Below are 27,563 nucleotides of genomic sequence, written 5' to 3'. Positions count from 1 at the left end.
TGTCCATTAAAACATAAGATTACCCTACAGAGTATTAAACAACTGACAACAAAAATCCCAAACTATATCTGATTGACTTATTGGAGAATAATATTTTTATGGCTCATCTGAGGTACTCATCTAGCTCAGAGTCATTTACACAACAGTAATATGTATAAACTTCTATCTTTCCTCCTCTCTGATTTCCCTCTGTCAAAGATGTATATTGGAAGTTCCTAGTGGGCAGGACCTGCCTTTTTGCAATAATAATAATAATAATAATAATAATAATAATAATAATAATAAACATTGTAACCTGCCCATCTGACTGGGTTGCCCCAGCCACTCTGTTACTCTGTAAATTGCTATGTCCAATGATGTCCTTGTATAAATAATAATAGCTGGTAAAATAATTTGCCAGAGGGAAAGAGGAGAAAGAAAAAGAGAATGAGGATGAATAAAAAACAGTTAAGTTTGCTTGTTGTGATTTATAGAAGGCACCTGCATTCATGAATACATGGCATAATTTCTACATTTGCAGTCCTTGTAATGAAGGAAGCCAAAATGGAGGATATGGTGGAAACTGCCAAGCGTCAATTCACAGAAAACTGGAAGCAAAGGAAGATGTTATGGGCTCACAGTCTCATTTCTACCCAAGGAATTTTGCATTTCATCAAACAATCTCCTTTGAAACTATTATTAAGGGCTGGGGCAGGTAGAATCTAAAGCAGTAATTAAACTTAATTCTTTCTTTAAACCTTCTTAGCTACTTCTATGTTTTCAAAAACAGAATCGTTAGTAAGAAATTATTAGAAAACAGGAGCTAAGGGGGCATGTAAGGAATAAAAGGCAAAATCAATTATGGTGGATATTAAAGCTATTTGCTAGATGTTATCCTGCAATTGTTCTTTCAGCTGCAATGAAGGTTGCTTTTGTTTTGCTTTTAAATCACATATTCAGCCCCAGTGCTATGCATGCCCACTCCGAAAGTCCACTGTGTTCTCTGAGGCTTATTAAAAAATGAACCAGGTAACTTCACTTGGACCATAGCAATTGTGTCTATATCTTCAATTAAAAGAGCATTACCTCCCATGTCATGTTCATTTCATGTGGTTCAGAAGATTCAATTCGGATGTTTTCCGGGTTCTTGTCTGGAGCTATGCATCAACAAAATACAATGCAAGAGTATTTTAATTAACCAGTCTTTGTTACTTATTCTTCATATGTCTACATTTACTTTATATGGTAAATCGATTAACTACTGGCTAATTATGTGAATTTCATAGTAATGATTATTATACAGCAGTAAATTATTCCAAAATAAACTTTGAAAAACTTCAGATGAATTTTACATTCACTGTGCAATAAAGTTATCATTTTTAACACACTGCACCATTTATGGTGGCTTGTGACATGTTATGATAACCACACACAACTCCTTGCAAATTGGATTTCAAAGAATGGATATATCAGCTACATTCAAATTATTATATTTCTGTTTAATAAGCTGAGCTATGAACAAGGCATTGGGCCATGCACATAGCCTCTCTGCTCCCCCCTTCTCACCTGCAAGAAAACAGATCAGTAATTCTTCCATTAACTATAGTTTCTCATTTTTTCCAAACTGGGAAACTGTGGTTAACAGCTTCTGAACAAGATTATGGGAAGATGGCTTAATATTTCATTTTGGTCCAGCCATTAACCATAGTTTGCCAGTTCAGCAAAACCAGGAAATAATAATAGTGAATGGAAAGCCTTCCTACTGTAGTTTGTTTGCTGGCCCACATGAGGGAATGAGCACAAGGAGTTCCACTATCTTAAGGAGCCATTTTGAGATGAAAGAATTACATTATGACAGACATCCAGTAAATAAATTCATCCCAGGACACCCTTGGATAATATGATCAATTGTCATGTAAAAAGCACAACAACAAAAACCCCACACCATAAAATGGATATGGTTTCAGTCATTTTGGTTAAAATGATTGAATAAGAACTAAATGGTAGTTTCACAAAGCACCAGATGTTAATGGGATTATTTTAAAGAGTTGGCCCATTGGGACTAGGAAAACAGAAGGTGTATCATTAGAAGGAGGCACAGTTTGAAAGCTAGGAAAGGCACAGAGACAAAAGTTTTTTAAAATGTTAGGAGAATATAAATGAAGAAACCTTGCAGAACAGCTGTTCTATAAAAGGATTTTCAGGAGCCAGTTATTTCATGTTATACCAAGAGAAATTGGTTGTGAATAGAAATTTATCCAAAGTCCTGTGCTGCTATGAGACTCACTATAAATCTTGCTAAATAGCCCATCCAGAAGGCATGGTGTCTACATAAAAGAAGAAGAAAGCTAGCCTGAGTCTTAAAAGCAGTATATTTGGAGCCTAACTACATGTTTTGTTAATTGTGCAGTTTCTCAGAAGATATTTTAAAAATGGAATCCTTAAGTACATTTGTTTTCTAGTTGTAAAACAGCCTTTTCTGAGGTGTTGCAACCCAAACTGTACAAAGTATTCCAAATTCTGACTTACTGATTGTCCTACCTGTATGGAGCATTGCCATGTACGAATAACTTCTATTTCTTGGATCTTATATTCCCAAAGATTGGGGCTGCATCATCATGTATGTCTTGTTTTTGGCAGTCTTTGGTACAACCTGAAACCTGCATAATCCGTAAGAATGCCTCATTCCACATTCCATCTTGGAACTATGAATGGAATGGAAATCCAGAGCATAACCATCAGCCCCCCCCCCCTTTGTCTACCATTTAGTCGGCTAAAGAGACTAAACAGGTGTACAGTTGTGGAGAACTCTAAAGCTGCCACACTATTTTGTGACAGGTTGATTGGCTAATAATGATTTTGCTCTAAAACAAATTTTGGAATGTTTCTGATGGGCCAACACAGCTACCTGTACTTTTTGTTAGGATATAGTTCCGTTCCACCTTAAAAGGGACAGGCATGACTGTTGTGTGTCACATGCCTGTTTTCATTTCCAGCACAGTCTGCTGGGGACTTCCGTTTTGTATACTGCTTTTGTATTGCTGTTTTGCTCTGGAGAAGAAGGGAAGCAGACATGTTTTTACTTTGTCCCTGCTGCTGAATAAAATGCTGTATATAATGCTTACACATGGCTGTGTCCGCCACTTCCGTTGTGGAGATTTATTCACTCTGCTAATTAGCATGCTCGGTAGTTTCAGAAGGCTACTGAGGCTCAAGTCACTGATTGATTGATGCTGCTCCGTGACCTGGAGATCACCCGGCTGCCGGCCGGTGGCTGGAGCCAGCTTGGGGCCTGCCTGATGCCCCTGTCTCCCTGGCAGCATCCTAACACTTTTAATGTACAATACTGTGTCCTCAATTAAATAAAACACTCTTTTCCTTTTGCTTCTCTTCTTATTTTTATATTTCTGCTTCTTTTCCCTCTTTTCTCCTTAGTGTGTGTGTGTGTGTGTGTGTGTGTGTGAGAGAGAGAGAGAGAGAGAGAGAGAGAGAGAGAGAGACTATATGCACATGAAGGTGATGGCTGGCTAGTGAAGGACTCTAGAGGCAGGGAAGGAAAGATCTCCCAGGGTGGGAGGCTTGAAGAAGAAAGGGAATCTCCTAGGTGACAGCTGGGGGGGTCCACCCTCTTCTGTGTGAGACAAGGATTAAGAGGGGGCTTAGTATTTCCTTCACTCTTTCTTTTTTTCTGTTGCTTTTTTCTTAAAATTTAGATTTGTTTGTTTTTTATTGCATTGTGTGAGGAAAAAGTTTCAATGAAAAACTATGAATCAATAAAATGTTATCTCCTTAAGAGCCACACTTTGAAAAGAGAGGATCACACACATTAAACCAGCCTTCCCCAACTTGGTGCCCTCAAGACATCTTGAACAACAACTCCCATCAGACCTAGCCAACATGGTCAATAGTCAGGAATGATGGAAGTTTTATTCCAAAACATCAGAAGGAACACAGATTGGGGAAGGCTGCATTAAACAATATTTATAATTATCCACAACAGGGTCTGGCTTCACAATGTCAATCCTCGGCACCAATTACTGAGTGGGATAGGAGAAAGCAACTCACCTCCAACCAAGCCTATAAGTTAATCTAAAACAAAACAAAGCTTAGGAACTTGTTTCCCCCACAAATCAAAACAAAGGCTCCTGAATATGCATCAGGTGTATTCTAGGCTAGTATACCCTGTTCAATATGATATAATTAAACACAAGAAACAGGTAGCAAAGCATACCAGCTGGTGGTGTTTCATATCGTTCTGACGGTTCGCTAGGCTGGCTTCTCCCAACGGCATTGACAGATATAACACGGAACTGGTAATTTACATAAGGGGACAGTGGTAAGACAACTGTACTGTCATTCCCTGGGAGCCTGATTAATTCCTGCCACTTTCTGGGCTCCCATCGGTTCTCTTCAAATTCCACAATAGATTCTAGAAAGGACAAGGAGTGGAGACACAATTAAGATCCTCGGAAATGAACTGGAAAGAAGGGAAGCAAATGATCAGCAACAAATAAACCTTCACCAATAAAACTAATTAAGTGCAGCTTTCAGGGTAGTTTTGATCTAATTCCAAGAACTTGCTGTCACTCTATAAAAGTGAGGTGGCAACACTAGACTCCCGCTTACCATTAATTGGGCTGTTGTTACTGCTCCCAGCATTCCATGATAGCCTCACACTTCTGCTCTGTTTTTCGGAGAGGTGGAGGTCTTCTGGTGGGTCAGGGACATCTGTACAAGAAACGGAAGAAACATAAGAAGAATGGCATTTGGCTGCTGCACTTCACTCTGAGCAAGAGACGTGTGCAATATTTTCAGGTGGGGCCTTCAGAGAAATCACACTGCTGCTTCTGACATTAGGGCTGTGCATATGACCCTGTCCATCTGTTCACGGAATACATGAGAGAAACGTCATACCAGCCAGCTATGCCCCCCCCCCCCCCCAGTGCCGACATAGCTGCATGCCACACTCTTCATCTTTACCTGTTTCACAAGAATAAAAGCTATGCCTGCAAAGAGCTCTTTGACACCTTAAAGACTGGCACAATTATTGTGGCGTAGGCTTCTGAGCCCTACAGGAACACTTGTCTGTTGCTTGAATTGGTCTACTCTAGAAAGTATAATCTGCACAGATTTTTGCACATATGCACACTTGTTGTTTTTAGCAAAATTAAACAGGAGGGGAAATCCTACAGGGAATATTAAAAAGACCCAGATTATAGGGGCCCAATGATTGAACTAGGAGTATTTGAAATTGCAGCATTGTTGCATACAGATGCTAAACAGGTACAGATCTGATCAGCTCTGTGGTCACTGGGAGTCCCATGTAAGAGAAGGGCAAAAAATGTAGTAAATATGTAATGCTATGTAATCTGTAATCCATACTTGTGTGCCAAAATACCTGGGCCTTAGCTGAGTGGCAGGCCGCATGCTTTGCAGGCAAAGGGTCCCAGGTTTAAATCCTGGTATCTTCTGGTAGGGCTGGGCATGTCCACTGTCTGAAACCCCAGAGAGTCACTGCCAGTCCGTGTGGACAATGCAGAGCTCAATGGACCAATGGTCTGACTCATTTTAAGGCAGCTTCTTATGTTATTTTGGAGGGGCAGAGCAGAAGGTGGTCTGTCCTATCAAACTTAAAAGGCCGGCTTTGGCATTCACCACTTCCTTCACAGGAAGACCGTTGAGCAAATAAAACAGTTCCATGTGAAACTTGGGAGCAAAGCGTACGCAGTGAGAAATACAGTTGTTTTCCAACGCCAGGCTCAAAACGCATTTCAGGCATCCGCTCAATAATACTAGTGGGATGGGCACTGGCATCCAATATTTGTCCCTCATGCATTGCATATGATACTTCTTTCCGCTCCAATAGCCAGAACCGTTCCCCAACAAAGGTCAAATTCTATTTCTTGTCTCAGCCGCAGCAGGATTCTTATTAAGCAACTGTCCTGGTAGCAGGAAAGCAATGAGGCAGAGCTGGAGGAGGATTTCTACATAAATATGTGGTTTTTATAGATGGCTAAGAATAGAAGTGCAGGGTTTTTAAAAGGCAGCAGTGTGTGGTTGTCTGGGAGTTAGATTTGAAATGACAATGTATGGGGAAAAGAAGGATCGCAGTTGGGGGTAGCATTTGCAGGGCCGTAATGAGACTGGCAGCCCAGGAGGATTTTAATACGTGTAAAGAAAAATGGGGGAGGAGGTGGATTTCATCCAGTTTAAAAATGAACCCCTCTTATGTGATGCTCATTCATCAAAAAATATGTGAGTTGCACTGAAAAACACCCCTTCAGTTGGGCAGGAGGCCTTGGAAAGTCACCCCTCCTAGAACCTTACGACTCCAACTGAATGAGAGAGGTTACCCCAAAGGTGAGACATATCCGGCTCAAGGGTCCCAGAGCCCTGATTGGCAGGAGTTGGGAGCTGCCATTCACCCTAAAAGTTGCCTAAGGGTGCTCACCGGCCCTTGTCCCTTCCTAGTGAATCTCCCATGCGCAGCCTGGTAAGAGTGTGGTGCTAATAACACCAAGGTTGCAGGTTTGATCCCTGTATGGGACAGCTACATATTCTTTCATTGCATGGGGGGTGGACTAGAGGATCCTCAGGGTCCCTTCCAACTTTACAGTCCTATGATTCTATGATTCTATCCCAGCTTAAATGTGGCCATTGAATTAACCTAAGCCAATGGCATGCCTGCAAAACTGCAACCTGGTACATATTTCAAAGTAGTCAGGAGTCAGGAGAATATGTCAGCAGGGCACACAAACAGGCAGGCCAGAAACAAGCCTACACAGTCCTGAAGTGAACGGAAAATCTTGCACTGAGAAATCAGAAGAGGCTAAGGGGGCAGAAGGTGGAGGAGCCTTAGACAGTCTCCTGGGTTTCCCTCTTCTAGCATCCACATGGCATATGCCCCAAAGCCATGACTCACCCCTCCTCTGTCCCAGAAGCAACACCACCCCTATCCAAAGCCCTCAGGGTCAGGCGGCAAAGCGGCCATTTGTGAAATGTGCATGTGAATAAATTGTGCCGAATCTGACTGATGTTGCAATGGGCCCAAATCTTCAGAACAAGAGCCATTACTTGGCAGAGAAGGAGTAAGAACAGATTTTCCCAGAGGGATTTAAATTAAGCATCAAAATAACTTAGCATGCAAGCAGTGGTTTAAAATTTACTTACAAAGGACAGTTATGCGGGAATCATCTGTGGCAATGTCAAGAGATGTGCGGCCTACGCAGGTGTACACACCCTGATCTTCTAATTCCACATTTGATATAATCAAAGTGTCCATCTCCATAATTATTCTGCGAAGGAAAGTATAAATAAGACACAAATGACAGAGCAATAATAAAACTAGCATCCTGAATCCGCTTTCTTTACCTCACCTTGCCAAGCCTGCACATGGAAATCCTCTCACAATGAGGCAGCTTTCAATAATGCTTAAGTTGCATTTTAGGTAGTAAATTCAACACACACACACACACACACACACACAAACGCAAACATACACATTGCTAGCATTAACTACCAACACAGTTTCAAGCACCTGCAACTGATTGTACCAACTTATAACAGCCATAGTTCTAGTAATCTGCTTTCAGGAAATTTGGAGATTATTCATCTACAGTCCTCAGTCCACAAAGTGCTAGACAATTCTTATTTATCATTCCAACAACTCTGAGAGATAGATTAGACTGAGTGCTAATGACTAAATACTTACAGGTCAAACTAGACAAGATGAGAAATGGATGTGATCTAAATTTCCACTGTTTCATTTCCTCCCCCTTTATAGTAGTCAAGGGGAAGATATGAATTGGATCAGCACCATAGGACTAAGGAAAGGGGAGGTTTAACCCCTAAATTACAATGGTATTTCCCATGTACATGGCCAGAAAGCATCTCAGTTGTCTTTTTCCACCTGGCCTGGGAGGGGAGGGCCCAACTGACTCCAGCTACAAAAGCTGAGGCTGCTGAATAAACTATTGGGCTGGAGCGTTTTGTTGTGTGGGGGGTGGGATGTCGCTGTTATGTTTGTTTGTTTTTGTATCTTTGTTTTAGATTTTGTTGTGATTTATGCGGAAATTGTCCAGTCTGCTTATAATATTTTTAATGTTTAATTTATTCTTTATGTTGGGACATGGGTGGTGCTGTGGGTTAAACCACAGAGCCTAGAACTTGCTAATCAGAAGATCAGCGGTTCGAATCCCCGTGATGGGATGAGCTCCTGTTGCTTGGTCCCTGCTCCTGCCAACCTAGCAGTTTGAAAGCACGTCAAAGTGCTAGTAGATAAATAGGTACCGCTTCAGCGGGAAGGTAAACGACGTTTCCGTGCGCTGCTCTGGTTCGCCAGAAGCAGCTTAGTCATTCTGGCCACATGACCCGGAAGCTGTACGCAGGCTCCCTCGGCCAATAAAGCGAGATGAGCGCTGCAACTCCAGAGTCGGTCACGACTGGACCTAATGGTCAGGGGTCCCTTTACTCTTTATTCTTTATGGCTACTTTTGTGATGTTGTAGTTATGTGTTTTTTCATGTTGTAAGCCACCTTGAGCATGCTTAGAATTGTGGAAAGGTGGCATACAAATAAAATTATGTTATATACAGTGCTTTTTTCTGGGGGAAGACGGGGGTACGCATGCCCCTAAACAGTTTTTTGAATCTTTGTCCATTTACTGTATTTATTTTTCCCAATTTGAACTACAAAATGGTAATTTTCTTGAGTCAAAATGAGAGAACCCCTAAAGCACTGGTTATATATTTAATATCGAAGGCCTCCCAATTTATTGCTTGTAACATTGGGGGAGAAACATACATAATAATAGCTATGAGGGGTTGATATTGGGAAAGCAACACAAGGGAAGGGCTAATCTTCCCTTCCCTAAGGGTCACAAAAGTCCTGATCCAATTCTTCCCTTTCCCCATGAAAATGCAAAGGAAAGTTGGGAGAGCCAATCATGGTTATTCCACATCTCATCTACTTTGCTCTATGTTGAAAGGCCCTGTTTGTGGAACGGAATGTTTAAATGTGCCATTCAACAGTGTGGACATCTGCACAGATGTGCTTTCAGAGTGACAGTGAAACAGGGGAGGTCTGCAGCTCAGTGGAAAAGCACAAGCTTTGCAGTCAAAAGGAATGAGTTCAATCCATGAACACCATTTCTGGGAAACACCATTTCTGAAACTCTGGAGAACCACTTCCAGTCAGTACTGGAAGTGACAACACTGAGCTATATTGAGAAAAGGTAGTTCCCTATGTTCCTGACTGGCACTTGAATTTAGATAATAGTATCTGCACTTTTTAAGCCAGGAATGATCAGCTGTTGTATCATAACCGCCACCCCAAAAACAAAAAACAAAAAAACACAAATTAACAGGCTTTCTAGCAGGTTTCAACAGATAAGCAGCACAATCTGTTCATGCATAATGTTGCACATCAATATTGGGTATATATATACAGTATATGTACAACTCAAAAGAAAAAAAGAGGTGCAAGATAATGTTGAAAACATTATTGGTAGAATGTCCAGAAACCATAGATAATTATTTCAGGGACACATATGGCCCATAGGCCAAAATCTGGTAAACCGCATTGTACATGCTTAATGAATTAACAAGGTGGAGGTTTGTTTGTTTTTACTTGTTCTGGCTACATTATTTAACAAAATAAAATACCTCATAATCTGAACATGTGATGATATCAGCAAAACACGACTTGTATTTGGTGGGTTTATTTGACTGGTTTGTTCAGTTCTGAGCTATTCAAAATAACTGTACATCTGGCCTACTGGATACAAAATGTAGATTTAGAGCTGTGCTTTCACCACTAGAGGTCCTTCCAGGACAACTATGAAATTATGTGCAGAACTGTAAGGCTGCTTATATCTTACTGAGATAGAAAGTCATTCCAGTTTCAGAGAATTATAGATTTGTAGAGTTTGAAGGGACCCCAAGAATCATCCAGTCCAATCACTGCAATGCAGGAAACTTTTGCCCAATGTGGGGCTCGAACCCACAGCTCTGAAACTAAGAGTCTAATGCCACACCGAATACCAGTTTTCCAATTTTATCCCTTTTGTAGCAGTCCAGAGGCTGCTGGACTAGTTTCCATAATCCCTGACCAGAGCTCATGCTGGCTGAGTCTGATGGTAGCTGGAATCTGACAACTTCTGGAGGGCCAAAGATTAATCACCTGTGCTTCAAGGACTCATACAACATCTTGCCAAGGACAACAAGAGATATTCTATTGACCCCACTAGGAAAAATAAGGTATTTTCAGCAAAATACAGGGACAATCAATGAGTTGTAGGACTTACAATGTGGCAATGCCAAAAGAATCCTTAATCCCATACTCTACTTTTCCAGTTGACTGTACCAGGATAGGATTGCATAGTGATTTATATATATATATATTATTGCTCAGGGGTTTTGGACATTTTTATGGTTCTGCACCGGAAAGTTTCTGAAGGGTTCAAGTGGGCAGAAAGGCAGTCTGCAAATACATGGATTTTTTTAAAAAATGGTTTATGTAATGCTTTTAGAGCAACTTTCATCAAGCTGGTGCCCTCCAGATATCTGGGTCTATGACTTCCGTCAGACTCAGCCAGCATGGTCAATAGTCAGGGATCATGGGAGCTGTAGTCCAAAATATCTGGAGACTATACCAGGTTTGTAGCTACAAACATGAGGCTGACCAAACTGTGGGAGGCAGTGGAAGACAGGAGTGCCTGGCGTGCTCTGGTCCATGGGGTCACGAAGAGTTGGACACGACTAAACGACTAAACAACAACAACAACAACAACAACATACCAGGTTTGGGAAGCTTGGATTTCACTCAATGCACATTATCCCAGTAGTGCTCAGCACTGTTAGGTAGATCTGCATTGGCTCGGAGGAAGAGAAGCTTCCTCCGATGGAGGCACTTTCTCTGTTGCAGGGTGCAACATTTCCCAACAGACGCTTCTCCAAACCCGTTATGTCTGTGTTGCAAATATATATATATATATATAGCCATGAGAAAGGAAAGTGGCATGCCTCACAGTATGTGATACTGTCTCCAACATCCACCTGCTAAATGGCACAGCATAACTCCCCAAACCCAGAGTGCTGCTAGGAACATAGTAAACTAACATGTACTGAATCCCTCCAGTTTAATCATGTCTGTACTAATCTCCCAGATTGCAGACAGGGGACACTGAACCCAACTTGGAGACGCCAGGGATTGAATCTGGAACCTTCTTTATGCAAAGCAGATGTGTTCTGCTATTGGGCTACAGCCTCTCTCTGATCCGCTGCCACTCTGAAAACAACACCTATAAGTATGGTGTAAAACATCCCATTCCACTTATTTGTTGCTGACCCAGGAACTCCCGTATGTCCAAGCTTGCCTATGTTATTACTCCTGCAAAAGGGGTGGTGATATTTTAAGCACTCCTATGGAAATCAATGGGAAGTCCCAGATAAGACCTCACTGTGCCTGGCTCTCTGCTGCAGAGGATTACAGCACAAGAAACAGCTACAACTATTTTATGCCAGAATCAACAGTCATTAGAAGCTGCCTGTGGTGTTTGCCCTCCTTGGTGTGTGACATCATACTGGGTTCATAAGGAAAGGGTTAACTAATTGTCAAATGACTAACCAATGGGAATCCAAGGGGAGGAGTTAGAGTTGGAGTTAGAGTTAGGATGGTTGAGAAGTCGGTCAGGAGTTAGAGAAGAGACAGAGAGGATAAGTCTGTGGGTTGGGCTAGTCTGATGTGTGTGTGTGTGAGAGAGAGAATCTGCAAAGAGGAGTCAGTCAAATAGTTGATATAATCAGTCAGAAGGTATTAGGAAGGTAAAGGCCGGTAAAGAAACTAAAGTTAAGAAACTGACAGGAATATTATCTGAGAAACCATAAACTTGTTAATGCTTATAAAATAAACTTGCTTATTTGGTTCAATTTTAACAACTGTCTGGACTCAGTGTGTACCCGAGAGTAACGGGCTGGTGGCAACGGGGAAGCGAGCAGAGTGGGGCACAGGGATCAATAGACTGTTAAACGTCTGGGGACCCTGTGTGATCACCACACTGCCCATTAGGGAAGGACCATAAGTGCACAATCATATTCCCGTGAATAAAAATTATTTATGTAAAAAGAAAGCAGAATAAGAAGAAAACTCTCATTTGTTACCTCCCATCCTCTGTGTCATTTACAAGCTCCTCTCCGTCCTTTCTCCAAGAGATTTGAAAGTGGTGTTTCAAATGGGAGTCAAACTCTGCATGGCATTTCAATGCAACTGGATGTGATTTCAAAATTTGTGGGTTCTTCGGCAGAACAGATATTTTGGTAGCATCTAATAAGTGAAGAAAGACATTTGCCGTTTGTTCATGTATACAATGAGCAAATTGCTTTACAGTCCTTGTGCCATTCCTTCGCATAAGAATAGGGGAGCTATCAATCCCGGTTTCCATATGATAATGATGCATTACACTTTCTTTGAGAAATTTCACCTGTCTTATTGAAATACTTTTGGCTGCCCTTGTATAGTTCACCCAGGAATGACTAGCAGCTTTGCTTCAAATTTTGGTTTAGGTAAACTCCAAGGATAACGGAGGGTTGTACAGATTTTCCAGAGAAATGTCACTGTTCCTTTTGAAACCCTTTACTTTCCCCTTGACATTCCTCAGAAGTACTAAATTAGTTTCACATTTTATAAGTGAGCCAGAGTTATTTGACCATCATTCATTGTTCAGACTGACTCCCGAAAAGCTCTCCAGTGAAACATATGAGAACAGGGATGAGTGAATCTGTCGATTTTGGCTTTTCTAGGTTTCTTGCTTTCCCAGTCTTAAGTTTGGCCCTCCATATTTCTGTATACTTTAAAAGACATCCTCGTGCAAGTTTCTCCCATAATATACACATTTTTGTATGCCATTGTTTCTTATATAGATTTTTGCAAGCCGTTTCCCCTAATAAAATGCATTTCTGTACGATTTTCCCCTCCATTTTTACGTCATCAATCAGTTGAAGAACTGAATCACAAAATCTGGAGAGCTGCAAATTTGGAAGGACAGCTTTGTTTTGGTTCACAAGTTGTTCCGGAAAATGTGAATTGGATACACTCGCATTAAAATTCAAACTGAATTGAATTCTTTTGCCATCCCTAGAGTGAAAGACACACCTGTGGTGTGGGATCTCAGTTATTCACACGTTTGTCCCTGCAGTGTGGGATGGCACTGCGCTATGAGTAGGAAATATAGCAGGGCCCTTTATGAAATTCATAGTTCCTGAGTTCCCATCCCACCTCCAGTTTAGCCAAATCATGTCCCACCTGTACTTTGCTAAGAACAGTAGATAAGGGAGATAAGGGAGATAAGGGAGGAGGGAGAAATCATAAAAGGCAAATGGTTCATGGTCCCTTGGCCCACCTCCCATGAATTGAAAGCACTGGTGTGAAGATGAGCAACATTTTACTCAATGTCAGCAAATGTGATTAATTTGCTCTTGCAGACATGTGACCTAGGAAAGCAATAGGCTCGCAAATAAATTTTTGCTGATCTACTAAAAAAAAGTGCTGGCACATAGAATCATGGAGTTGGAAGCGACCTTAGAGGTCCAACCCACTGCTCAATTCAGGATGCAACTACAGCATCCCTGAAATTGGGTTGTGCAGCGTCTGCTTAAATACCTCCACCAAAGACGAGCTGCCACCTCCCAAGGCAGTCTGTTCCATTCACTGTGTAAAATAGTGTTTCATTGAGGAAACTCCACAACTATTATTAATATCAGCATCAGGTCTCTCCTTTTGAATGGGGAACATCCCTAGTGATCAACCAGCCTTTAAATCAGAAACAATATACAATTATGCCAATTTTCAAAAGTGCAAACAGAATTATACTGCATTACACATATTTTGCTGCATTATGCAATTATATTTGTGGTTTTGAATAGGGAATGTTGTGAGTTAAGCACATCCATTAAGAAAATTGCATAGTTGCTTCTGATGCAATGCGTGATACCATTGTTTGGGGAGATGGAATTGTCTTCAGAATGAAACGGGGCGTTTTTCACATCTATACATGAGGCTAAAGCAATCAGATTTTTAATAGTAACTTGTGTTCATAGGAAGAATTACTTCTGACAGTAAGGGTAGCAGTGATAGCACGTCTCCCAGCAGAATTTTTCACCCAGCAAGTATAAGACCCAGCATCTTCCTTTCTCGTTACTCTAATTTCCAGGGTTCCATTCTGATCAGGATCAAGGTGCTGCATGTCGTAATCTTTAGTCCTAGGAAGTAAACCAGAACCACAAGTTATTTCATGCGGTTAGAGATTATGAGAATGTCAGGGCAGCCAGGTCTTAGCTTAACTACCATGATAGGAAGCAGAAGCAAAGCAACGGCTATAAATCAATATAGACATTTCTTCCTTTCAGTCTGAAAAGATGCTACCGCTCATAAATGAAGGAAGGCTTGTCTTTGAATGAACTGGAATTATATACTTTGAATTAAGGTCACACTCACACCGTGCTTTTAAAGTACATGGCTTCACCCAAAGAAAGCCAAAGTTAGTAAAGGGTGCTGTGGAGCAAACTACAGTTCCCATGAGTCTCATAACTGTTAAAGTGCTATAAAATGTGCTTTAAATGTACGGTGTGGATTTTACCTTAGATTTCATTTTCCCAGAAATGGTTTTCTTCACTGTCAGAATGAATATGCACCTTCTTCCCACAGTGGCCATGTCCCGAAATTTCTCACCACCACATCAGGATATCTAGGATGATTGGCTAGTTCCATACGCTAACAACAGATTCTTCTTCTTCTTTTTATGGTTTTGTGTCACACCATAGAGCACTTCTAAATGTATTTTTGAATGCTACTCAACAATATTTTCATTTAATTAAATTCAGCGTATTTGTTTTGAGCATTAGCCATCGCAGAATTCCAGTAGTGGGATTTCTGGATCCTCCTTAATCAATACCCCTCATAAGCATACTTATGGTCAAGAGTTGGCATGCAAAGCCTCTTCTTTTTGCTGCGGACAAGTCTTTATGTGAGAAAAGATGTTCTGCTTTAGACCCAGCTTTTGCTTCACCTGCCTTCGCCTTCTGCTGCATATGTTTTGTGTAAGACAATAAGGAGGGAAATGGCAGAGGTGCAGGGTGCCTTTCAAGAATTTTCTGTGTATACTTACAAACCCTTGGTCCTTCATAAATGTGTGTGAAGACCCTCAAAACCACCCCCAAATGAAGACACAATAGACACAGATTTTAGTTTGAAGGTTTTTGGCACTAAATTTTGGCCACAACTTTATTGATTACAGCATGTGAGTGGTTGCTTAGGCATTGGTTCCAGACTACCTTAAGCTGGCAGGAACAGGACTGACACCGGGCACCACCATATGTCAGTAAAGGAGAGCATCCTGGGGGAGTAAGAACTCCTTCGATCTCACAGCTCACCCCAGATGCTCCCAGCGGCTCTGGCGTGACCCGAGCCCCTTGACAGGGTTCAGACAAAAGCAAGGCGAGCCCCTGGATTCCTTTAACGGAATTCCCTAGCAGCAGCAATGGAGGGGCAGGCATAGCCAACAATGTCCCCTCCCCAAAACATTGAACCAAATGCCTAACCACCAACCTTATAAAGTTGTGACGATTTGCTACACGGTAGGCAAAAACCAAGTGGTACCAGCCAATCAGCCAAGTGGCAAAATTCCTACCGGGCCCCTGCTCCAAAACAGACAACCCCTAGACAGGCATAGCAAGGTCATAAGGAAAACCCTAAATATAGGGAGAGGAGGGCGGGTGATCCGCTGCACGTCGCAAGAAAGCAAAACTCTCCAGCGACGTGCAGCAGTTTAAGTAGCCCCTCAGAAGCCAATAGCCAACCCAACTGACCAAATTTCTGCCCCAGCAACAGAGGGGCAACCAATGGGTCATTGTGGCCATCCAAACAGTCCTGCCCCACAACAGGGAGGCAGTTTTTGGTGATCTCACTGCAACACGTGCCCTCCATGATGGAGGACCCAACTTACAATAGTGAACTAAGTTTATTGACCCATTTTGGGGTGAATGGTAAGATGTTTGCATTTCCTTCTCAACCTTGTTCTATTTCTCTGGATTATCAGGTGTCTAGTGGTTTGGTTTAGGGTACTCAATCAGTTGTAGCTACTCAGAGGAGCTGCTGCTAGCTTTTCATGGAAACCAAGATTATAACCAATCAGGGTTATACTTTGGCCAACAGGGCCTCTTAGAGGACAATAACAGATCCTGAGTAGGAAAACGCAAGGAAAATGGGCCTAGTACACAACAAAGTTCCCTAAAGAATGAAGCAAAACAAGTTAAATTCTGAACTGTTCTTTGTTATCTTTTCAAAACTAACATTTGCTTTTTATTAAGCCATCTAAATTGCGCCTGAGCAAGAAAAGCCTCTGAGCAAACTAAGCTCTGTTGACCTTTGCCTTCCTGAAGATAAAGGAAATGGAACACCACCTCATGGGGGACCTTATCATTTCCATTGCTAACAAACAATGTGGGGTTTCATTAACCTTGGCATATTATTCTTTGAAACTTTTAAAGTGTAAGTATATTTGGATCATCTTTGGCATCTTATGACAGCAATTTTTATTGGATTGATTTTTTAAAAAAATCAATAGAGATTTAATGCAACTACATCTCTGCAGCCAGAAATGCCAACAGCAGCCTATGAACATGAGGAAAGAACTAAAATGAGCTTACCAAGTAACATCAGGTGATGGGACAGCAAAAAACTGACAGTACAGGCGGCTTGGGTAACCCACAACCGCAACATATTCTTCACCATCTGGAGTTAACATTTCTGGAGGAATGTCTGCAAATGTCAACAACAACAAAAAAGTTAGAACTACAGATCTATAAATAGCTTGGATTTAGAAACACCTGCCATCCCATGGGGTTGGGAAAACATTGCTGTCTAGAATCCAGCAAAAGTGACTTGCACTTAGGAGTTAGCTCAGATGTTTACAAATCACTTGCTATTCAGACCAGGGTGGAGGGATGCTTTTTTGTAATGGTCAGCCCAATCTAACATCATACTCACTGGCCAGAGGGACAGGACACCCCATCTGTCCCTTTGAGCAAGAAATCCCCTATCTTTGTGGGCAGCAGTAACAACTTCTTGGAGGAAGAAAGCAGCAGCAAACAAGGCATAGTGAGCGGCCACCTCAGGCAGCAGATGCTGGGAAGAGCAGCAGCGAGTGGTTGCAAGACAGAGTTTGGATGCCATGCAGACTGACTGGCACCCCTCAGGCAAGCCTGCTGTCCCCTCAGGTGCGCTATTGCATTGCTGCAATCTGGTCAGATTATGGATGCTGAGTGAGCCAGCTCTGCTGATGGGACCTTCAAGCATTGGCCAGAAGGTGTTGCAAGATAGTCGCTGCTAGCTTAGGCATGTGGCTGCTGAGTGGCTAGCAGTGTCCAGTGAAAAGTGGGGAATCATGGCCCATGCTAGACCATGCTTGTTATGTGTTGACCAATCCCGTGCCTCTGATGTACCCCTGGGCATCCTCTCATAAGGAGATGGGAATCCTCTCCTCCTTGGATATTGGTTAGTCAGTTAACCAAGGGTTTCCCATTGGAAGCTGCCTCTAGACCAGGAGTAGGAAACCTTTAACAGCCCATAGGCCACAAACTTCCAGGAGGGACATGTCCATGGTGGGAGGAGCCAGAAGCAAAAGTAGGTGGAGCAATAAATGTACATTTAACCTTTGGACAGTAGGCTGGTTTCTGCATAGACCCCCAACACAACCCATCTGTCCACGCAAGCAAGAAGCATTGCCAGAATTCAAGGACACATTTCTTGCCAGGCAGAAACACTCAAGGTGGGTGCAAAAGATGGGGAGGGATGGGGCCTGTGGAGGGTAGGAGAGTGAGACCTGGAGGACTGCTTTTGGCCCCTGTGCCTGAGGTTCCCTCTCTTTTGCAAATTGCCTCATGAACTGCGACCTGGGGTATGGAGGGAAATCCTCTTCTGCCTCCTTGTTAATGTCAAAATCTTAAATCGGGGGTGCCCAAACTTTTTTCAAAGAGGGTCAGATTTGATAAAGTGAACATGTGTATGGGCTGACCGAGTTGATGAGCTTTTTTTAGGATTTTACCCCAAGACATATACTGCCACGGGGGCTGAAATAAATTGACCAGCAGGCCGGATGAGGCCCCTGAAACGGACTTTGGACATTCCTGTCTTAAATATTGTCACAAGCCACTCAGAGCCCTCTGAAGCAGTTTTGTATAATGGAAAGAAGGAAGGAATGGAATAGTATCATAAGACAGAAGGGAGTCCTACCCATTGCTTCCTTGGGGCAGATGACAGCACTCTTTCCAGTCACCATACTCATATGAGTCACTACTAAAAAATAAATAAAGCTACTAGCTGTGCCTGAGGATCTTCCAGGTGAGATGCTCTTTCATCCCCTTGGTCCTATTGTTATCAAAGTTGGAAGAGAAACCGAGTCCTAGAGTGGCCTAGTTTACTTGGGTAGCTTCCTTATACTGAGTCGGACCACTGGTCCACCTAGCTCAATATTGTCTTCTGTAATGACTGGTAGTAGCTCTCCAGGGTTTCTGACCTGGATCTTTCCCCAGCATTGCCCAGAGATGGATTCAGGGATTAAACCCAGGGTCATTACATGCCGAGGCACTCTTCCACTGAACTCCATGCATGCTGCGGAAAGCTGGAAAGACTTACTAAGCACATTGATGTTTGCTGTGGCGAGGATGGTGCCGTGCTTGTTCGTAGCCTCGCACTGGTACACGGCACTGTCTTGCAGCTCTAGGTCGGTGACGCTGATCTCCCTTGTTGAAAAAACAGCCCTGTTGGATTTTATTTCTGCCTCTGCCAAAAACACAATAGGATACAGGGTCACAGTAAGCCAAACTGTGCCTTCCTGGGAATGTGGGCTTTCAGAGAGAAGCTTTCATCTATTTTGCCCGTTGTTGTTGTTACTACTACTACTACTACTACTACTATTCCCAGCAGAACAAACTGGATGTTTTGCACCTTGTCCTTACCATCAAGAGACCTGCCATTCACTTTCCACTTTATAGTTGGCTCAGGATAGCCAATGGCTTGGCACAACAGCACAAAACTTTCACCGACACCGTAAACTCCACTTTTGGGTTTCGTTACCCATATGGGTGGCTCTGTCGAGAAAGAAGAGAGTCATCTTTCAGCCATGGCTGTGAGCCAAAGGCAGACAGACACATGATTAACATCACCACCACAACCACAGTAAGGCACCTAAAATGATGAAGCGCTTTACAATTATAGAATGTCTATAGAAATTGCATATAATATAGTCTGCAATTAGGCAAAAAAATAATAATGAAAAAAATGGCCCATATAGTATCCTCCAAGTTAGACATTACATCAATAGTTCCTAAACTTATTCGGACCACCGTACCTTTGGTTCCATAAACTCCTCGGTGCCCCTTACCCTACCCTATTAATAGCATTATTCAGAGTAGCAGTTTGCACAACCCACTCGGGAAAATAGTAACACAATAAAATTTGAAACAACAACCATTTAATTGCACATTTATTCAAAATCTTAATTTAACAAACTTGATGAACCTGATGCAGTGGTTTTCAAATACTGAAAGTCATTTTCACCTCTAGCGCCGCCTGCTGCCCACTTACCTATTAAAGTTGCCCTACTGCCCACCTTGGGAGCTACTGTGCTACATGCAATAGTCATGACCAGCTGTATTTTTCCTAGAAACCACTGGGGGAATCTGATTTGGATTGGCAGAATGGTTTTTCAAAAATACACATTTCTCACCCACACAGATTTCACAATAAAAACTCTCCATTCCCCTGAAGCTCCTATTAGACACAGAGGGTGAAATATATAGGCCCCCACGTTGTACCTGTGTGTTTTCTTCTCTGTGACTAATAGAAGCTTAATACAGCAGAAAAGTTTGTGGGGGAATCAATGTGGAGTACAGGTTTTTAGATCCTTTTCCCCATAAGAAGAAGAAGAAGAAGAAGAGTTTGGATTTGATATCCCGTTTTATCACTACCCTAAAGAGTCTCAAAGCGGCTAACATTCTCCTTTCCCTTCCTCCCCCACAACAGACACTCTGTGAAGTGAGTGGGGCTGAGAGACTTCAAAGAAGTGTGACTGGCCCAAGGTCACCCAGCAGCTGCATGTGGAGGAGCGGGGACGCGAACCCGGTTACCCAGATGACAAGACTACCGCTCTTAACCACTACACCACACTGGCTCTCAACAGCCTTCATCCAAATAAACCACAGCCTTTATCCAAATCCCCCTCATTGTAACCATTCTCTTAAGAGAAGCTGTCCTTATGGTTAGCGTGTTGGACTATGACCTAGGAGAGTGGAGTTCAAATCCCCTCTCTGCCATGAAGCTTACTGGATGACCTCAGGCCAGTCACCATCTCTTAGTTTAACCTCTACCTCACAAGGTTGTTGTGAGGAGGAAGAGAACCATGTATATCACCTTGAGCTCCTTGGAAGATAAAAGTGGTATATAAATGTAATAAATAAAATAATAAATAAATAAAAGAAGGAAGCTGTCAGGGAACTGCTATCAACTCAGAGGCAAGAGGTGGAAGGGCAGTTGGGTTACAGGGAGCCTCTGAAGATTGTGTGAAGCAGCTCTTCCTCCGGAGAGGAGGGAGGCCCCGCCTCCAGTGGGGAAGGGATGCAGGGCTGGGAAGATGCTAGAGAGAGCCGCAACACCAAGCCTGAGCAAAGCGAGGGGGAGGCAGGTCCCCTTTTGCCCACACCCTCTCTGCAAAGTCGGTTTACGCGCAGAGAGGGAAGGCGTAGGATGGGGGTCAAAAGACTGCTATGCTGGGGAAAGTTTAAGGACCACCCACTCCCAGATTCTGCAAGCGATTGAGCAGACATGGACTTGAGACGCTCTGCACTGTAAAGGTTTTGTACAGATGATAAAGCCTGGAAAAGACCGGTGGGAGTCTTGCCTGTTTGCTCTCGAGCAACCACGCTGGCACCTGACAGAAGCCTTGGAGGCCAGTGGTGGAGCATCTCCTTTGCATGCATAAAATCCCAGGTTCAATTCCTGGCATCTCCTCTGTCTGGAATTGTGGAGAGATGCTTTCAGTTTGTGAAAACAGTGCTGACCTAAATGACCAATGCTCTGACTGAGTATAAGACGGCTTCCTGTGTTCCTAAATAATGTGTCGCTTGGCCTTAAAAAATAGTAATAATTGGCCTGGGGGGGAGACCCAAAAGAGCTATGCAGCTAAAAATTTCACTAAGGAAATATTAATTCCTTCTTTTATTCCAGATTACCAGCAGATGGCACTCTCTGGCAACAACTGCAAAAGGAGAGGAAACTCAAAAGGCTGTGCTTTTACACCGTGTGATGCTATTAGCATTGTTATTACCTTTTCAGCTCTGGTTGTATCAAAGGAGAAAGGGTGGGGAAGCAGACATAAGAAATCCTGCGATTTGTTACCCCAAACCCCGTTCACTGCAACTTCAACGGCAATGGCGATGATTGCAATGTTTGTTGTTGCTTGCAGGGGTTGCCAAGTTCCCTAACACTGGGTGACCCTCTCCGAAATTATGAAAGGAAGATTGAAACATGCAGAGCGAGCGAAGTAACAGTACGCACAATGGCGTGCAGGTGGAGGATGGTATTTTCTGCTCCCAGAACAACTTGCAATCACAATCAAGCATTAAGATTCTTAGGGTCATGAAGTAGTCATGGAAAGCAGAAGGGAAGCACCTCTGGCTTCTGCAGCTGGCCAAGGACCCAGGGTCAGGCCATGATACCCAGAAAGGCAAGCAGGAAAGCCACCTGGCCTAGCACACCAGACAGACAAGGAGCAGCCACAGAGTGTTTGCCTTTCTGCTTCTTCCCTCCCAAATCTTAAGACCGTAAGAAGATCTTGTTGGGTTGGGCCAGTGGCCCACCTAGTCCAGCATCCTGTTCTCACTATGCCTGTCCAGTTGACTGTGGGAAGTCCACAAGGAATACTAGCTGTGCCACATTCCTGACTGTTGCTTACCAGGAAGGAGAGGAGGGGCAGGGCCTCAGAGTGATTGGTGTGGTGCAAATCCACTGGGGCAATCAATCTGGTACTCCTGCATCATGCCAACCACAGCAACGCTGTGACCCTCTCCAGAGCAACAGCCACCCACCTGCTAGGAAGCTAGCATAGCAGCTTTATCCTACCTGAGTAGCACCTAAGTGCAATTGTGCTCATCCCCACTTGTGATTCCTTGGAGCTGCTTCCAACCAGTGGCATAGCATGGGTTGCCAGTGCCTGGGGCGAGACAAGTATTGTGCCCAGTAACCAGTGACAGCACTGGCATGGCAATTGCAACCTACCCATTTCTCCCTTTCTACCTTCAGTTCAATGTGGATCACAGCCACTGCCCCCCACTAACCCAAGATTAAAAGAAAATATATAAACAGTCTTAACGGAAGAAGCAAAGGCTTTGGGAGGGGAAAGGGTGCGGGAGTGCAATCGTGGGACTGGGGTTGGTGGTATTTGAGGTGCACCCTGCCTATAGAAAGAGGCACAGACTGAGAGGAGGCTATGTTTTTCTTTTCTTGAAATTTTGCACCCCTAATAATTTTGCATCTGGGGCTACTGCCCACACTACACCACTGCCTCCAACTGTCCTCCCTGGGACTGCAGAACCAAAAGGAATCCCCATCTATCAGCTGGAGGACTAAGGGCTGGCTGCTGTGTGTGTTTGAGTATATTTGTAACAGAATTCTGAAATTTTTTGGGCGGGCAGCTGGGGATGCCATTACCTGTTGCTTGAAAGCCACCTTGAGAATCATTTGATTGAAAGGCAGAGGATACATCTTCAAAATAAATAAATGATAGATTAACACATTGCAGTCTAAAAACAAGCAGGCACACTTCTCTTCCGGAGTAGGCAAAATGGAAATTCCCAATTCTCAAAATTGTGCCACAGTGGGCCATAAAAGGTTGACCACACTTAGATCAGGCCCTCCAGCCTGATCTAGTGGCCCATCACCCTTGACTTGATTCACTAAAAGATTTTCCAGTAAATGAAACTTGAGAGTGGGAGCAAGGTGTGAGCACAGAATGTCCTGATCATTTAATCTCACCAAACAAATCTGAAAAGAGAGCAGGGAAATTATTATTTACCTCTACAGAAACTGAGCATGCCAGAGACTCACATGTAATCTAGATATATAAGAAGGGAGGGGTTGTAAACTTTTGTCTATCGTTTAACCATCCTGCAATATTTAACCTCAATAATATCCATGGAAAAAAGGAAGAAGAATGTATACATGGCAATCAGTAGTGGGTTTGGGCACTTTCTGGGTTGTATCCAATGTTAGTCCTGCTTAGAGCAGAATCACTGAAGTTAATAGCCCTGTCTAACTCCAAGTTCATTGATTTCAACATGTCTACTCTGAGCAGGATGAGTATTGGACACAACCCATTTCTATAAACCCACAAAAAAAGCCAAGCAGATTTCTCGGCAGCTAAAAAAAGGTGAGAAATGACTCATCTACATTTGGCATCATCCTAATCTTAACTACAAGAAACATGTTGCAAGCAATGGATTGATCAGCCTAAAGTGATTTTGGAAACTCAGTCCATGGATGCTTTTGAAAAACTGCTGGACAGAAATCTGTTGGACATTCTTTTAAGTGATCAATCCCCCTTCAACTAGCTTTAGCAAGTTGCTTCTTGGCATTCCATGCATCCACTTGCACGATGCCTAAACCTGATGTCGGGAGTCAGTTTTCTCTTTTAAATAATAGCTCGTTAAAAATATATAAAAAATCTGGGAACCTAACCAACATGGGCTTATTGGTGCTTTTCAGTAGTTTAGTGTTGGTTGCTTATTTACAACCGCAGGAAAATTTGGCTTAAATACTAAGATTGCTTTCAAAAAGGACTCCCATTAGTCTAAATCTCTTGCCTTGTTTGTAGCTCAAGAGGCATTAGGATATAAGAGGATTAATCTTGAGAACTATGAGAGTTCTCGAGCTCCCTGTTAACCATCACCTTGTCTTGCATACCTGCGCAAGGGCCAGGGACAATTAGAGTCTTTGTACACAGAAAACACCCTGCTACTGATTTCAGTGCAGCTCATCATGTTAAATCAGGAGTCTTCGGCCTTTGGGGGCACCAGGGAAATCTAAGAAACTGTGGTGAGAACCATAAAATACCCATTTCACAGAAGAAAAGGGTGAACCCATCATCCAAAGCAGGCAACATACCTATACACTCCCCATAAAAACAAATGATACATAGACGAAGAAGGCAACCTTCCACAAAAATAATCCAATATCTCTCCCCGAAGCAAAAAAGAGAGGAGAAGAATAAAGTGAAATTGGGAGGGTAAAGGGAGTTTTGGCAGGCACCAAGGAGCTGTCAGTGGATGCCATGGTGTTCACAGGTACCATGCTGGGGACCTCAGCATCGAAGCAAAGAACAACAACTAAATGGAGATTTTTGCCTGGGATCACTCAACTTCCTACCTTAGCTCTTACAGTTAGGGGAGATTTGGAGAAATGATTGCATACAATTGCAACTGGAGTGCATAAATGCAGGTCATTTCATACAGTGCATTTAAAGATATTTTAAGTGTACACCTGGAAATGAAAAACATGTAGCTACTCTGGGAGGTTTGATTGGCTACAGTTCCCTACTGAGTATATACTAAATGATCACCCTACTTTACCATTGTGTGATGTATGAAATGGCCGTACGGCATCCATTATAAACCTAAAAGGATCCTAGGTTTCTCTTTTCACAAACATACACAGACCTCGGTACCCGTGAACATCTTTTCCACCCTGCCAAAGTGGTTATCTGGAAGCATCTTAGGCCACATTTAACAGCCCTTCAGCTTTACTAGATTGGCCATCAGAAGAACTGGGTAGGCAACCTTAGGCATGTGACCTCTAATCAAAAGCCCAGTATTATTAGGAATGACTACATGCAGAAAATCCCTATGAAAATCCCTGTGCAAGGGAGGAAGGTGGGATGCTGGGTAACCAAACCATCAATCTTTAGCTGCAAACTCACCTTAAAATGTATAACCAGGCAGCCTTTGTTTCCAAATGATTCTAAGAAGGTGTGTGAGAGGCATGCAAGCTGTTGAAAATGTATTGTGCTTTCGACACAACGACACGATAGAAAACTATGTGAATAGCTAGGCTTTCACTTTTCTGTTATCAGCAGGAGAGAGAATAGACATGGTGCAAAAAGAAGAAATTGTGAGTGCCAGTTACCCACCTCTGGGTTTAATTTGTTCTATCCGCACCCATGTCCTTGAGAGAAGGGAGCCAGAGCAGTTTAGCCTGGTTGTAACTTGACTGCAATGCCAATGGAATCAATTAAAGCCAGTGAGGTCAGCACAGCTAAGTTCTCTTACACCAAAGGAGCACTGGCCCTTAGCACGTGATGGAGTGGGAAGGAAAGTGTCAGCTCATGATTAATGGCAGTGACATTTTGCCGTTTGGAAACCCAGGAGAGGGGAAAAATGACTTGGGCTCAATTTCGCCCGGGCTTCCCATAGGTGGGGAGACTCCTGATAATAAACAGAATTCTTGTCAATTCCATTGATCTCATTTAATAGATTTTCATGCTCAGAAAGGGAGGGTGGGGGGAAACTATCCACACTACTCTGTTTGGGCACAGGGTGGTGGTATGGATGCATTTGCATCTGTGCATCTTAACGAACAGAGGCAATAATTTTAATCTGAATCTGCGGCCATTATTCTATGCCGCTAAATTGCTGCGACTTCCTTGGCATTTGATTGCTTTTGCAGCTCCTGCAGTTCGCTTTTGAAGACAGCTTCAGTTTTTCAGTAAAAAAATATATAAAAAATCCTCAGCCAGATTGTTAAGATATTCAACGACTGTAGAGACATTCCAAGCCATCTGGAATGATTTCTAAGTCAGCAATTTGCAGTAGTGCAAATTGCCCTATGCACTCTCCCTACCCGCATCTCTCTCTCTCTCTCTCTCTCTCTCTCTCTCTCTCTCACACACACACACACGCCTATGCAGCACGATAAATACTATATAAAGTCAAATAGAAAAGCACAGCAATGCTAGTGCTTATTTTCTTTTTCTTTTAAAAAGTGCCCCAGCAATTTAAAAAGTAACAAGAAGATGCATCATAAATATTTGAAATGCTTATTTCGTTCCTGGATTTCCTCTGATACCAGGGAGATGAAAAGAGTGGGATAAATATTAAAATCAAGCAGGAGACAGATGTGTGCAATTTAATGCTCTCTGCGCTCATTTCCTCAGAAGGCCGGGCAGTTTTATTATTTGATATTGCTGCTCACTGCAAATGGCTGGGAACCAAGCTAACTTAAGGGCTGTTTTCTGCCATATGTTACCCACCCACCTCCACCCCACCATACTTTGTCCATTATTGGAGGCCTTACTTCAGATTTGTAATCCTTAGAAAGCCCAATGCCTAGCTGCAAGAAAACAGGATCTCTTTTGTGGTGGCACCCATCTTGGGGAACATCCTATATCTGTTATGTGGCTGTTTTAGGTGGGAAGTAAAAAAAGAAGGTAGGTGGCTGAAACTTGCCTTTATGACTCACCTTGTATAATCATTTGTCCTTGCAGTAGCTTCCACAATGATAGCCCCCCCCCCCAATAATTAGGCATGGCAAAAGACTCCTATTGTGGTCAATTTTAAGCAGGGACATAACATTGTGTGGTAAGTGGAGAGCTAGTCCTTCCTTCATCAGCTACGACCCTTCTCAAAAAACGCTTCCCACAAGGGAGTAGGGCTGGGTGGGTGGGGGAATGCTTTTTCAAGTCCAATTGCTGTTCTTTGTAGAGGTGGGAGGGTGAAAGGGTTTAAGCTTCACAGGTCGCATTTGGCCCGGCAGCCAGACAGCCCAACCTCTGTGACAAAGGTGGGTCCACATAGTACTATATTTGACACTATATTTGCCATTTACCTAGACACATTGGCCCAGATTCTACAAACCTGCTAGTAGAAGCCAGTACAAGGACTCCTGCTTGTGTTATATAGATCTTCTCCCATTTCTTCTACTTGTGTCACCCAAATCTGCTCTGGCACATCGGGAGAACCCCCAGAACAGTGCACATGCACAGAGAAGAGCATTCTGTTTGGCAAAAAGAAATGCTTGCACTGGTGGAACAATCATATTGGCCCCATGTGGAGTTCCACCCATTACTTTGTCCGTACAACTAACTGGGTGTGTGGGAGGGAATTCCAATGACCATGTCCATATGTTAAAAGCCAATACGATGATATGTTAGACCTGGGTAGGCTAGCTTCTGACCGAGCCACCTGCATCACTGGACACACATTTGGTGACTGTAAGAAAGGTCTCGACAAGGAGGAGGACAGCCCCCCACATCATGCTGAAGAGCTCCTGCATGTTGGGATGTGTGCATAAGGTTCACTCTCATGGTCAGTAGACATGGTCAGTCTGTGTCAATGGCAGGCACATGTGTGAGAGAGCTTACCTCAGCAGCTAGACTGGTGACTGGGAGTGGCCGCCAAGACCATATAACACCGGTCCTGAAAGACCTACATTGGCTCTCAGTACGTTTCTGAGCACAATTCCAAGTGTTGGTGCTGACCTTTAAAG

At 43.0% G+C, this 27,563-nt stretch overlaps 1 protein-coding gene and 1 long non-coding RNA gene across 8 annotated transcripts in view; one reads left to right on the top strand and one right to left on the bottom strand.

Annotated features, from left to right (window-relative positions):
- The window catches only part of LOC310671185, a 917,602-nt gene that overhangs the window by 421,655 nt on the left and 468,384 nt on the right, over positions 1-27,563 (top strand). The window lies entirely within an intron of this gene.
- Positions 1-27,563, bottom strand: part of CHL1 (cell adhesion molecule L1 like) — a 206,213-nt gene that overhangs the window by 24,871 nt on the left and 153,779 nt on the right. For all 7 annotated transcript variants that reach the window (XM_083424702.1, XM_083424700.1, XM_083424698.1 and 4 more), the window contains 9 exons: positions 18,989-19,120; positions 18,666-18,812; positions 16,679-16,790; positions 14,082-14,233; positions 12,137-12,299; positions 7,150-7,274; positions 4,606-4,707; positions 4,211-4,408; positions 1,066-1,136 (listed from right to left, as the gene is read on the bottom strand). In XM_083424702.1, coding sequence (XP_083280828.1) covers positions 1,066-1,136; positions 4,211-4,408; positions 4,606-4,707; positions 7,150-7,274; positions 12,137-12,299; positions 14,082-14,233; positions 16,679-16,790; positions 18,666-18,812; positions 18,989-19,120 — 1,202 coding nt within the window. The remainder of the gene's footprint in view (positions 1-1,065; positions 1,137-4,210; positions 4,409-4,605; positions 4,708-7,149; positions 7,275-12,136; positions 12,300-14,081; positions 14,234-16,678; positions 16,791-18,665; positions 18,813-18,988; positions 19,121-27,563) is intronic.

Source organism: Podarcis tiliguerta, assembly GCF_965153285.1.
Source record: "Podarcis tiliguerta genome assembly, chromosome: 2".
NCBI classification, from domain to species: domain Eukaryota; kingdom Metazoa; phylum Chordata; class Lepidosauria; order Squamata; family Lacertidae; genus Podarcis; species Podarcis tiliguerta.
Note: the sequence above shows the minus strand (reverse complement) of the source record. Positions and strands in the feature narration are given on the sequence as shown.